Here is an 11954-nt window from a genome sequence, read left to right on the forward strand (position 1 = left end):
TCACTTTCATCAAGAGGCTTTTTAGTTCCTCTTCACTTTCTGCCATAAGGGTGGTATCATCTGCATATCTGAGGTTATTGATATTTCTCCTGGCAATCTTGATTCCAGCTTTTGTTTCTTCCAGTCCAGCGTTTCTCATGATGTACTCTGCATATAAGTTAAATAAACAGGGTGACAATATACAGCCTTGACGAACTCCTTTTCCTATTTGGAACCAGTCTATTGTTCCATGTCCAGTTCTAACTGTTGCTTCCTGACCTGCATACAAATTTCTCAAGAGGCAGGTCAGGTGGTCTGGTATTCCCATCTCTTTCAGAATTTTCCACAGTTTCTTGTGATCCACATAGTCAAAGGCTTTGGCATAGTCAATAAAGCAGAAACAGATGCTTTTCTGGAACTCTCTTGCTTTTTCTGTGATCCAGCGGATGTTGGCAATTTGATCTCTGGTTCCTCTGCCTTTTCTAAAACCAGCTTGAACATCAGGAAGATCACGGTTCACATATTGCTGAAGCCTGGCTTGGAGAATTTTGAGCATTACTTTACTAGCGTGTGAGATGAGTGCAATTGTGCGGTAGCTGAGCATTCTTTGGCATTGCCTTTCTTTGGGATTGGAATGAAAAGTGACCTTTTCCAGTCCTGTGGCCACTGCTGAGTTTTCCAAATTTGCTGGCATATTGAGTGCAGCACTTTCACAGCATCATCTTTCAGGATTTGGAATAGCATGGGTATGTTGTAATAAAACTTTATTTATGGACACAGAAATTTGAATTTTGTATAACACCCATGTGATCTGACGCATTTTTCTTTTGATGTTTTTTTCCTACTGTTACAAAATGTAAAACCAGGGAGTTCCCTGGCAGCCCAGTGGTTAAGGCTCCACATTTTCACTGCAGAAGGCAGGGGTTCAATCCCTGATCAGAGAAACTAAGATTCCACAAGGCTACAACAGCCCCAAAAAAACCAGCCCCCAAAACCCACAGCAGCAACAACCTGTCTAGTAAAGATATTGGTGTAAAACCAGTCTTAGCTCGCTGGCTATGTAAATACATGAGGTAAGCTGGATTTGGCTCCAGGACTGGAGTTTGCTGGCTTTGCAGCAGACTAGGGGAATCTGGATGCTGGCTCTGCACTTGCCAGGAGACCACAGTGAGACCTTAGACCTTGCTCTGTCATCTGTACAATGAGAGTGGAAGCTGAGGGAACCTCCAGGGCTTCCTCTGATGCTAAGGTTCTATGGATCTGATTAAGGGGCGTTAAGAGGATGAACATTTGTGAGCCACCACTTGTCAGACGCTGCGCACACAGTGCCTTTCTCTGAGGGGGCTGTTGCGATCCCCATTGTAATGTTGAGGAGGCAAGGACAAAGGGGCCCCACAGCCCTCTACCTCAGATAAAACAATTTGAAAGTAGAGAAGTTGGCCTTCAAATCCACAGCTGTCTGCTCTCTTCACTAGAACTCAATGCCCTTTGTGTCTCCAATCTTACTTCTTCTCTTTGAAAAGGAAACGTTTTATTGTTGTAAAATATATATATAACATGAAATTTGCCATTTCAACCATTTTTTTACATGTATAATTCAGAGGCATTAATTACATGCATTATATATTATACAGCTATTACCACTGTCTATTTCCAAAACTTTTTCATAACCCCACATGGAAATTCTGTACTAATTAAGCAACAATTCCCCATTTTCTTTGCCCCCAGCCCCTGGTAACTGTGAATCTATTTTCCATTAGATTTTCTCTTAATTAAGGAACTTCCAGTTTAATGTCTTGTCATCATTGTTGGTCTCCTTGTCTATGAAATTCCATATCCCTGACATCTTCAGCACTGTCTCTCAATCTTCCTTTCTCTGGTTAGAAAACAACAGCTGCTTTAAGACTGATGCTGTCTTCCACATCTTTCCCTTTTCATTTATTTGCCTTTTATAGTATAGTATCCTCAACATTTCTATAAATTTATTGAATTCACAAATATAATAACAAAATATGATTTTATCCCAATTCTCATTTTACGTCTGAGGACAAAGAGACCTAGGAAAACTAAAGAATTTGGACTTCCTAGTTTGTTCAAGACCACCTAGCCAAATGGTGATAAAACCAGGATTTAAAACTTCCCCTATATTCCACATGGATTCTGTTTTCACGTAAGTGAATCAGAAGTTAGGAAATAGACGTATATTAGCTGGCATGCTATCAGTATTCAACAAAAGGTAACTGGATAATTGGAGGATGGTTGAACGGATGGATGAAAATGAGAGTTCTTACAGAAACAAGTGTCTCAAACCAGAAAATATTGCCCTGAGCAAAGCCCAAAGTAAGGATCATCTCCAGTTGGGATTAATTGATTCAACAAATGACTGCTGAAAGTACTATTGAGCACTCAACACTACACTGCCAGTAGCTTTCTAGATGCTTGGAGACTAGTGACAAAACATGAAAACCTCTGCCCTCATGAGGAGAAGGAAAAGAAGCAAAATAAGTTAAAAAAAATCTCTATAACACACACGTATATAACATACATACATATTGTGCATTTATTTAAATATAATACAAGTATATGTGTATATAACAGATGGACACTGTACACACAAATGCATACATGTACATTATAAGGATTATACATGTATACACACGAAGTGTATGTATGTATGTGTGGAAGGATACGTACATGGCTCCAGATCACGGTAAGTGCTAAGGAAAAAGTAAAATGGGGATAGGGCTGAAGTTTTATGTAAAGTGGGCAAGTAAGGCCTCACTGAGATGACTTGAGCAAAAACCTGAGGGAGGCAGGGACTCAGTCGTACGGGGATCCACGCATTACACGCAGCGGGAGCAGCGCGGCTGAGCTGGCATGTGTCTGGCATGACCAAAGTGATGAGCATGGGGGCAGAGGAAGGTGAAGCCAGAGAGGAGAGGCAGAGGACAGACACTGCAGGCCTTGTTGGTTTTAGCAAGGACTTTGGCTTTTACTGGAGACAGCCATCTGTCTTCAATGTCCTCACTTTTATTTTCAGTTAAATCATACAACTTATGTTGTGGCCAGTGTGGAAATGGATCTGCTGAAGGTCAAGAGCAGATCCAGAGGCATCAGCCAGGAAGCCATTGCAGTGAACCAGGTGAGTTTGGACAGAGCTTGGATAAGAGTGGTTATAACAGGTGAAGGGAGGAATATCAGATTTTGCATATTTTCAGGGTTGGACCAACTGAATTCACCCACAGACTAGACACGAGTGTGAGACAAAGAGGTGAGTCATAAATGATATCAAGATTTTTAATCTTAGAAACTGTCATAGCCCAGCATTGTCTAATAATATAAATACTTTTAATATCTTTGCAGCAGACCAAAGGCCAAGGGAGGGAGCTTTGCTGTGTGGATGTGCTGATGCAGAAACACAGCCTATCTAAGCCTCCATCTAGTTCCAAATGCCTCCACAAAGGGTGGGGCAGGTAGGGAGAGGGCTCTGGAACTTCTACTCGGGAAATGTGCAGACAGCTTTGACTGTGCACCCCCTGGACAGATCTCATCCAACATTGCCCAGATGTGCAATCCTGGATAATTAAGGTGCATTGGAAATTGTGCTGGACTTAGAGCCAAGAACTCCTGGGTTCTAACCCTGGTTCCTTTACTAGTCCAGCACAACTTCCAATGCACCTTAGTGGCCCTGTGGTTTCCCTACCCTTCTTTGTAAGTAGTCCCTTTTTATTGAGCTCTCTCCTCAATTTGGCTCAGCCACTTGTTTTCTGCCAAGATTTTGAAAATAGTCAACCTATTACTTCCTGTGGGTGTCTAGGATAGCCCCATGCTTTTATCTAATGTTTGGGGATAAGAATAAATCCTCCCACTTGGCCATTTCCATGATGGCTAGTCTAGGAAAGGGAGACCCTGTATTTTGATTCATGACATTTAGCTCAGAGTTCTTAAAACATCCTTCAATAGAAGAGTCTGAGGTTGGGAGACTCCATATCAGGGGGAATTGAAGAAGAAATAAAAGGTGGGTAGTGACTATTCTTCCACCTTCATCCTACTTTGGGGTTCTGGCTACTTCTTGGGAATTTATATAACTTACTCATAAGCAATCAACCAACTCATTGATACGTATTGTGTGGGTAGTTAAATCATTAAGTTAGTCAGTACAGATGACCAGGTAGGATTTTTGGTAAGTCTTGACCTAATCTTTCAGATACCAACCCATTTCTGTGATGCATGGCCTACCTTGCATATCTCCTTCTGGGTTCTGGGAATCCAGGGGTTCACATCCCCAGAAGGCAGCATCTCCTTCAGGCCTTCAATGGTTTGGGATTTGAGCGGCAGGCATGGACCAATCTGCTCATTCAGGTAGAGCTCACAGATCCTGTTGCCCAGCATGTGCCGAAAGATGGCTTTCCCAGTCTTCCTGTTACTCATCAGGACACTGAGGAAATGGTGCAGGTCCTGCCAGAGGTCCAAGAGTTGGATCTCCACTTTCAAATTTAGCTTCTTCAGGTGGTCCCGGAAGGGACTCCCTGCACAAGCATCTGCACACAGGGCCCAGTGGGTGTACCCCAAGGAGAGGTTCTGCTTCACGGCCTTCTTGATGGTCACGTGGGAGGAGTAATTGATGATGGGGGTGACAGTCCTCAGGTGGGTTGAGAACGCTGTCTCAAAGAGGCCCTCCATGTGGAGGTGGCTCTTGGCTTTCTTCTTCACATTGGACTTCCTGGCATAGAGAACATCCTTTTCTGGGGAACTAATGATTCTGTCTTTTGAAGAGGCCTCTTTTGGGAAAGGCTTTTGTATGACCACCTTGTCTTGAGAATCCAGCTCCGGGGGGGGCACTGTGTTGGTATCTGGATTGGTATCCATTTCCAGGGACCACGAGCCACAGTCTATCAAGTGCCACATCTTCCTCTTGATCTTCCTGCTTGAGTAGTGCTTCTGGGGTTGGTGGGCCTTCTTGATGTTCATATTCAGAGGGAGCCCTCCTTCATGGGTATAGCAGATACTGTACAGGCGAGTCTCGTATTCCTGCATCAGAGCCTGGCACGATTCCTCCTTGGCCATGACTGTCTTGGCGTGGGTGTAGAAGTTGGGGAGCCAATAGCTCTGGAGTTTGAACAGGGCCACTTTTTGCATGTGGCTCAGGATCTCCCTCCTGGTGGTTGACTGGTTGGGATGCCAGATGGACAGGTTCAGGAGGGCCTCTGGAAAAAATAAAGAGAGAGAGAGGATGAAAATGATGTGGGGATAGTTAAGTTTTTTAATTTTAAACAAATGTTTTTGTGTTTCATTCATTCCTCATGCAACCCTAGACAGGTCAGAGATAAAGTGAACATGATTTTAGGGTTTGTTCAACACACAATGACCCCTTATTACTCTGATCACCTTGCTTCTTCCCCAGAGAAATAACCATTTTGTGGGATTCCTCAAGTTACTTTTTAGACTACTGAACATTATTGTAAAGAAAAGCAAGTGGTACCAGCAAATATGTTTAAGAACAAGAAACATGTACCTCTGAGTGGAATTTCTCAAAGTTAGATCTGACTAAAGGAAAGAGTTTGGTCTGGATAATTTGGTAAAGTCCTGACTAGCCCTGATTTTAATATCATCAATTCCCAAGTATCTATATTAATAGAGAGGAGTGTGACTAACCCCAAATACTGCAGCTTCTGGAGCACATCATTTGTATTGGGGTTAGGAATGCCTCCTCACTTAATAAATAAATACATTTGAATGAATTTGATGTTCTAGAGAAGGAGTTGGCAAACTTTTTTTATATAAAGAGTTAGTAAATATTTTAGGCTTTGTGAGCCATTTATAGTCTCTGTTGTACAGTCTTCTTTAAGCTTTTAAAAATAAAAAAAAACAGTCTTAGCTCATAGGCCACATGCACTGCATTTGGCCTGTGGACCATGGTATGTTCTAGAGAACCCTAATTGAAAACAAAAGAAAACAACAACAACAACAACAACAACAAACCCCCACAAAACAAGCCATGCAGGCTTAGCAAGTGCAGGAACTGTTCAATTACCTTGTCCCAATTCCCCTTCACTCTTTCCAGCTAACCTTCACTAACAAGCAACATCTCAGGAAGGGGCACATACCAGCTTACGGCCAACTGTCTCTCTCAACTGTTCCCTGTTAAGGGTTGGGGTTCCCACTGGCATCCCTAATGGAGAGAGGAGCAGTCTGCAAGGCAAGGGACTGAGGACTATCAGACATTGGACTGATTTTTTCTTGCATCCCCCAGGGATTTCACCTCAGATATGCTTTATGATTCTTACTGATGTTCATGTTGCAGAGAGTCACCACCGGTGAGCTTTCCTGCAGATGGGTGGCCTTCAGCACAAAGAGGAGGGAAAGGTAGTGGTTTCTCACTTCCAGGTCCATCTCATCTATGCTCAGGATCTTCTCAACAAGAATCCAGAAATCCACCAGTTCTTCACCTATGGATCAGACAGGATCACCTATGGATCAGACTGAGCTGCACCCCAGGCTTGCCCCTCCAGTGGCTGTATCTGAGTGCGGCAGCTGACACCCCCACCCCACCTCCACCCCCACCTGCTTGCTCTACTGCCTCCAACATCACCTTGAGCCACTCCTTTGGCTTAAGGGATCATTTCCAGAAATGTCCTAATGCAGGAGCTGATGGGAGACATAGAGAAAAGGGACTTAATGGGTAGGACTCTTTCATGATTTTTTTTTGGGGTGGGGGAGTGTTAGAAAAACTGTCAGTTTAGGAAAAACCACATGAGAGTAGATCGTTAGACATTCAAGTTTTGTCCAAAAAATAAAGATCAGCGTAAAAAGAACATTTCTTAGATCATGGACCCGGAGCAGCCTGCAGAAGGACACTGGAGCCCAAAGGTGCCAAGGACTACATTCCCCACGTTACAGCTTTGCCAGGGCTGAAGTCTGAATGACAAACTATAAGACAATCTGTCTAGTTCTTCCCTGCCTGACCCCTGGAAATCCAGAATTTCACCTTTATACTAAGATTTGTTCCTGTGTCAAATTTAATGATGCTGAACTGGAATGTCAGCTAGTATTCACTGCCAGCCTCCTAGACTCATCACCTACTGGACCCAGTAGAACAGAAAGCACTTTTGCTACAGGGATTTGTGTGTATACTTGTTCCTTGTCTGTCTCCCCACTGTCACGGCAGCTTCGGGAAGCAGGGACTTAGGGCTCTTGTTCACCTTTGTATCCCCACCTGCAAGTGCAGTGGCTGCCATACAGTGGTGCTCAATAAACATTGTTAAATGAATGAATGAATGAAAGGGACTCTGAGTGCTTTTGCCATAACCTACACAATAGACCCCAGTTTCCAAAGACTTCTACCCAAGCTGTGTTACAAAGCACTTTTTGTATTCACCATAGATACACAGAACTGTTAGTAGCAGCAGTAGAACTGCTCCAGGGTATCCTGGAAGCTCTTAAGAACTTGCAAAGGCCCCAGGAACAACTCTAAGAACCCACCTGCACTGCCCTTGAGGTAGGTATAGAAGCGCCACATCCCTCTGACCCCGCCAATGCATTTCTCGAGTAGCCACTGGTCTGCCTTTTGCCATCTCATCATCTTGGCTGCCAGGAAAAGTCCATGGTAAGAGATTGAGAATGAGCTCTTCCCCCAGCCCCTCTCTCAGCCTGGCACATGGCCAGACTCCCATTCACTCAACGGGAGTGAGGAGAAATGGTGGCCAGTGAGATGAGTAGGGCTCTGACTACATGGTGCTTTTGAAGCCAGACCCAGGCCCTCTAGTGACACATATTGAGTGACATGGGGCGGGGGGAGGGGCGTACCTACAAGCATACGTACAATCCACAGATCAAAATCACCCTCCAGACAAGGCCCCTGGCCTTCCACGGTCCCCACCTGACAGCAGGTTTTCCAATACATGGGTTGAAGGAGGGAGATGAGTAAATGGGTGATTTGTTACAATATTTTACTCAATGGGATTTCCCAAATTGTCACTTTCCCTAGTTTGCTTTGGCTAGTTGAGCTGAGTCAAGTTATCAGTTCAACCCTAGGTGAAAATTTTATTCATTCATTCTTTCAACAAGCATTTATTATAGGCCTACTAAATGCTGGGTACCATTCTAGGTATTTGGGATACATCTGCAAACAGAACAAAAATCCCCACCCTCAGTGAGCTTATATTCTAGCAAAGGAGACAGACAACAAACGATAAGCATAATAAATACATTTTCTAGTAAGGCTGAAGGTTATAAGCACTACAGGAAGAAATGAAGAAGCAAAGGAGGGTATAGGTAAAGCTGGGCAGGGGCTGGATGGGTGGGCCGTGGGCTCCCAGGCTAGCTTTCATTGAGGAGGTGAGAAGTGCACAGAAATTTAAGGTGAAGGAGGGGCACCAATGTGAATATATTGGAGGAGCATCGGCCCAGGCAGAGTGAACAGCCAGTGCAAAGCCTTGAAATGCAAATGTGCCCAGTATGTGTGAGGAACTGCAGAGGACAAAGTGGTTGGAATGGAATGAACCACGGAGAAGTAGGAAAAGATGAGATCAGAAAGGAAATGGGGCCAGGTCTCTAGGACCTGGAAAGGCATTTCAGGGGCTCTGGATTTCAGATTGAAATGGGAGCCATTGGTGGTGGTGGTGGTGGGAAGGGACAGCGAGCAGAGGAGTGACATGATCTAAAGGAAGTTTTAAAAGGCTCACCCTGGCTGCTGGGAGAAGAGAACAAGAGAGCGAGCTAGGAGACTGATTCAGAGATGATGTCAATAGCCAGGTGAGACAGGCAGAAGGCAAACTTAGGGTTGCCAGTGGGGAAGGATGGAGGGAAGGGATAGTTACGGAGCTTGGGGCGGACATGCACACACTGCTATATTTAAAATGGATTACCAACAAGGACCTATTATACAGCACATGGAATTCTGTTTAATGTTATGTGGCAACCTAGATGGGAGGAGAGCTTGGAGGAGAATGGATACATGTATTTGTATGACTGAGGCCCTCTGCTGTCCACCCAAAACTATCACAACATTATTAATTGGCTATATCCAAAAATAAAATAAGAAGTAAAAAAAAAACAGCCAGGTGAGAAATGACGGTGGCCTAGGCCAGGTGATAGCCATGAAGGTGGTGAGCTACCTTTGATTCTGAACGTATTATAGGCATTTTGGCCATCATTACCTCTCTCATCCTTAGCTGCAGTGAGACAAATAGCCCAGCCCAACTAACTCCTGTTTCTTGTTCTTGGTACCAATTTCTCAGCCTAAGATATCACCTATTGCCACAATGCAGGCTAAGCCACCCACACATCTCAGGCTGTAAAGGCAGCCAGTATTTGTAGGACTGAGAGACTTTGGATGGTTTGCACCCAGCTCCCCATGTGTCTATACACACATGCCCCCACATGCTTACCTCCTTCTGGGGACTTAATGAAACTGATGAACTCCTGACAGAGAATGTAATGGAAACATAAGTTGGCTTTACAGAAGAAAGGTAATCGATATTTTTCCAACCAGGTCAATAATCCTTTGTACTTTGCAATCTAGAGTCCAAACAAAACAGGAACAGAAAGGAGAAATGGAACTGAATTGCTAAGAAATGCAGCTTATTAAAAGGAGCAATTACATAACCTTATGCTTGTAATATTTGGCCCAGAGGCATGTTGATTAAAAATAGTATCTAAGAGGCTCTCAAAGGAGTGAATGGATTGGTAGGAAAGCAAAGACTTTTTCCTTCATCAAAAAAATCTTATTCCTGAGTGAGGTTAAGAAAAGACCTAAGTAAAAAACAAAAACAGGGCAATGACACAGTCTTAAGCTTTGCTTGATAGAGGAGAACCAGAAGAGATTTTGGTCTGTGGTATCAAGTCATAACTCTACTCAACTTGCTTCTTTGTAAGCACACTTCCAACTTTTCACAAGCTCCCAACCCATATCAACTGCACAACATGTACAAAAGCACACAAAGACTGACACATACCATATAAGTAAGGGAGGAATACCCAAAGGATCAAAAATCCCCAGAGATGGGATAAGAAGATAAAATTTTTAAGTGTTGGGATTCTCCTTGGGAAAACAAACACATGCATAAGAATCAGAGTGCAGTGTCTTCCTCAGCAATCCAGATCCCAGAGAAAAATAGAACTTTGCTGTGAGCACGGCTTAGTGCTTAGTGTGATCGTTCTGATCCCACCTGTCACAAAAAGGGCATGAGGGAGGCATTGCTGAGTCCAAGGTCTACAGAGTAGAAAAGGAGAACAGGAAGGGGGAGCAGAGAAAGACAGTGGACAAGGACAAGGAAAAAACGTATTAAAAAAAAAAAAAAAGACTGGGGGAAAATATACGCCCCGTGGTCAAGTAGTCATTAGGAACTGTCAAGCATCATCTTGACTTGAGCTATACTCGTTGGGAAGATCCCCTGGAGGAACGAATCGCTACCCCCTCCAGTGTTCTTGCTTGGGAAATCCCAAGCACAGAGGAGCCTGGTGGGCTACAGTCCATGGGCTCGCAGAGTCAGACATGACTGAGTGACTAATGCTTACTTTACAACGCAAATAATTGCTATGGGCCCATGGGCTACACTTCCTTTCCCACATCCATGGAGGTATTACTTATCAATTCCCAGACTCTTTCTGGCTTAGGTGTGGCCTGCAGAGTTCTTCTCAACACAGTGCTCCAAGCATCGACTACCCAACCATCACAGTGGACATGAAAGGTTAACTTCTTTTGCTAACCATGGACTAAAATACAGAGGAAAGAACTCAGCAGCAACTGCCTGCCTAAGCAATAAAAATGCAAAAAGGAGAACTGTCTGCCTGGCTTGATTCTGTTTGTCCTACTCACCCGCTTTATAGTTTCTTCCATAGTCACCCTGTCATGAGCTCCTGTCGCTTCCCCTCCCCCGATCCACACTTCAAATCCATCTGCCTCTTCCCCTATCCCAAACCATCCACCATTCAAGAATCATGCTCACCAAGTCGTGGGGTATTTCTGGCCACAAGCTCCATTGTGAATTTTCAACAGTGTAAAATGGTGTCTGGCCAAAGACCTGAAAAAGAAAGCTAAGAAACAGCCAAAGGGGTCTAGAGCATCTCTTTGTGAAAGTGTCATGGTCCATCTGTAGTCACAGGGGAAGAGAGGTTCCACTGCTTTCCTATTTCAAGGGACATTAATTCTTAAATTTATTCCAGTGAACCAACTTGCTTTGCGCAAAACAACAAAGAAAGATTAAATTACAAGATTCATTTATCTTTTGGCTCCATCCTGCCCCGACCTGGGAGTTATCTTGTCTGTGTGCAAAGGCCAAAGCTCATGACTTTAAAAGGTGTTTACTTTGTATATTGCATTATTCATTTCTCCAGGACCTAGAAAGTTAGAGCAAAGGCTTAAAGCCTTTTCATAAAGAGAAATATCTTTGGATTTGCCTAACCTGTTGAACTGGAGAAAGTAGAGAGGACTGAGGAGGTGAGGAATAACGGTACAAATTATTGATACTTAGGGGGGCATTCAGTTCAGTTCAGTTCAGTTGCTCAGTCATGTCCGACCCTTTGCGACCCCATGAACTGCAGCACGCCAAGCCTCCCTGTCCATCACCAACTCCCAGAGTTCACTCAAATTCACATCCATCAAGTCAGTGATGCCATCTAGCCATCTCATCCTCTGTCGTCCCCCTCTCCTCCTGCCCCCAATCCCTCCCAGCATCAGAGTCTTTTCCAATGAGTCAACTCTTCGCATGAGGTGGCCAAAGTATTGGAGTTTCAGCTTTAGCATCAGTCCTTCCAAAGAACATCCAGGACAAATCTCCTTTAGAATGGACTGGTTGAATCTCCTTGCAGTCCAAGGGACTCTGAAGAGTCTTCTCCAACACCACAGTTCAAAAGCATCAATTCTTTGGCACTCAGCTTTCTCCACAGTCCAACTCTCACATCCATACATGACCACTGGAAAAACCATAGCCTTGACTAGATGGCTAAGTAATGTCTCTGGCTTTGAATATGCT

General features: G+C 44.0%; 1 protein-coding gene across 1 annotated transcript in view; it reads right to left on the reverse strand.

Moving 5' to 3' along the window:
* Nucleotides 1-11954, reverse strand: part of RGSL1 (regulator of G-protein signaling like 1) — a 60390-nt gene that overhangs the window by 42309 nt on the left and 6127 nt on the right. Inside the window, exons 3-6 of the mRNA XM_010853131.1 lie at nucleotides 10929-11003; nucleotides 9369-9498; nucleotides 6267-6428; nucleotides 4219-5186 (exon numbers count right to left, since the gene is read on the reverse strand). Of these exons, the coding sequence (XP_010851433.1) occupies nucleotides 4219-5186; nucleotides 6267-6428; nucleotides 9369-9498; nucleotides 10929-11003 (1335 nt within the window). The remainder of the gene's footprint in view (nucleotides 1-4218; nucleotides 5187-6266; nucleotides 6429-9368; nucleotides 9499-10928; nucleotides 11004-11954) is intronic.

This window comes from Bison bison, unplaced genomic scaffold (genome assembly GCF_000754665.1).
Source record: "Bison bison bison isolate TAMUID 2011002044 unplaced genomic scaffold, Bison_UMD1.0 scf7180017864322, whole genome shotgun sequence".
Classification (NCBI taxonomy): Eukaryota; Metazoa; Chordata; class Mammalia; order Artiodactyla; family Bovidae; genus Bison; species Bison bison.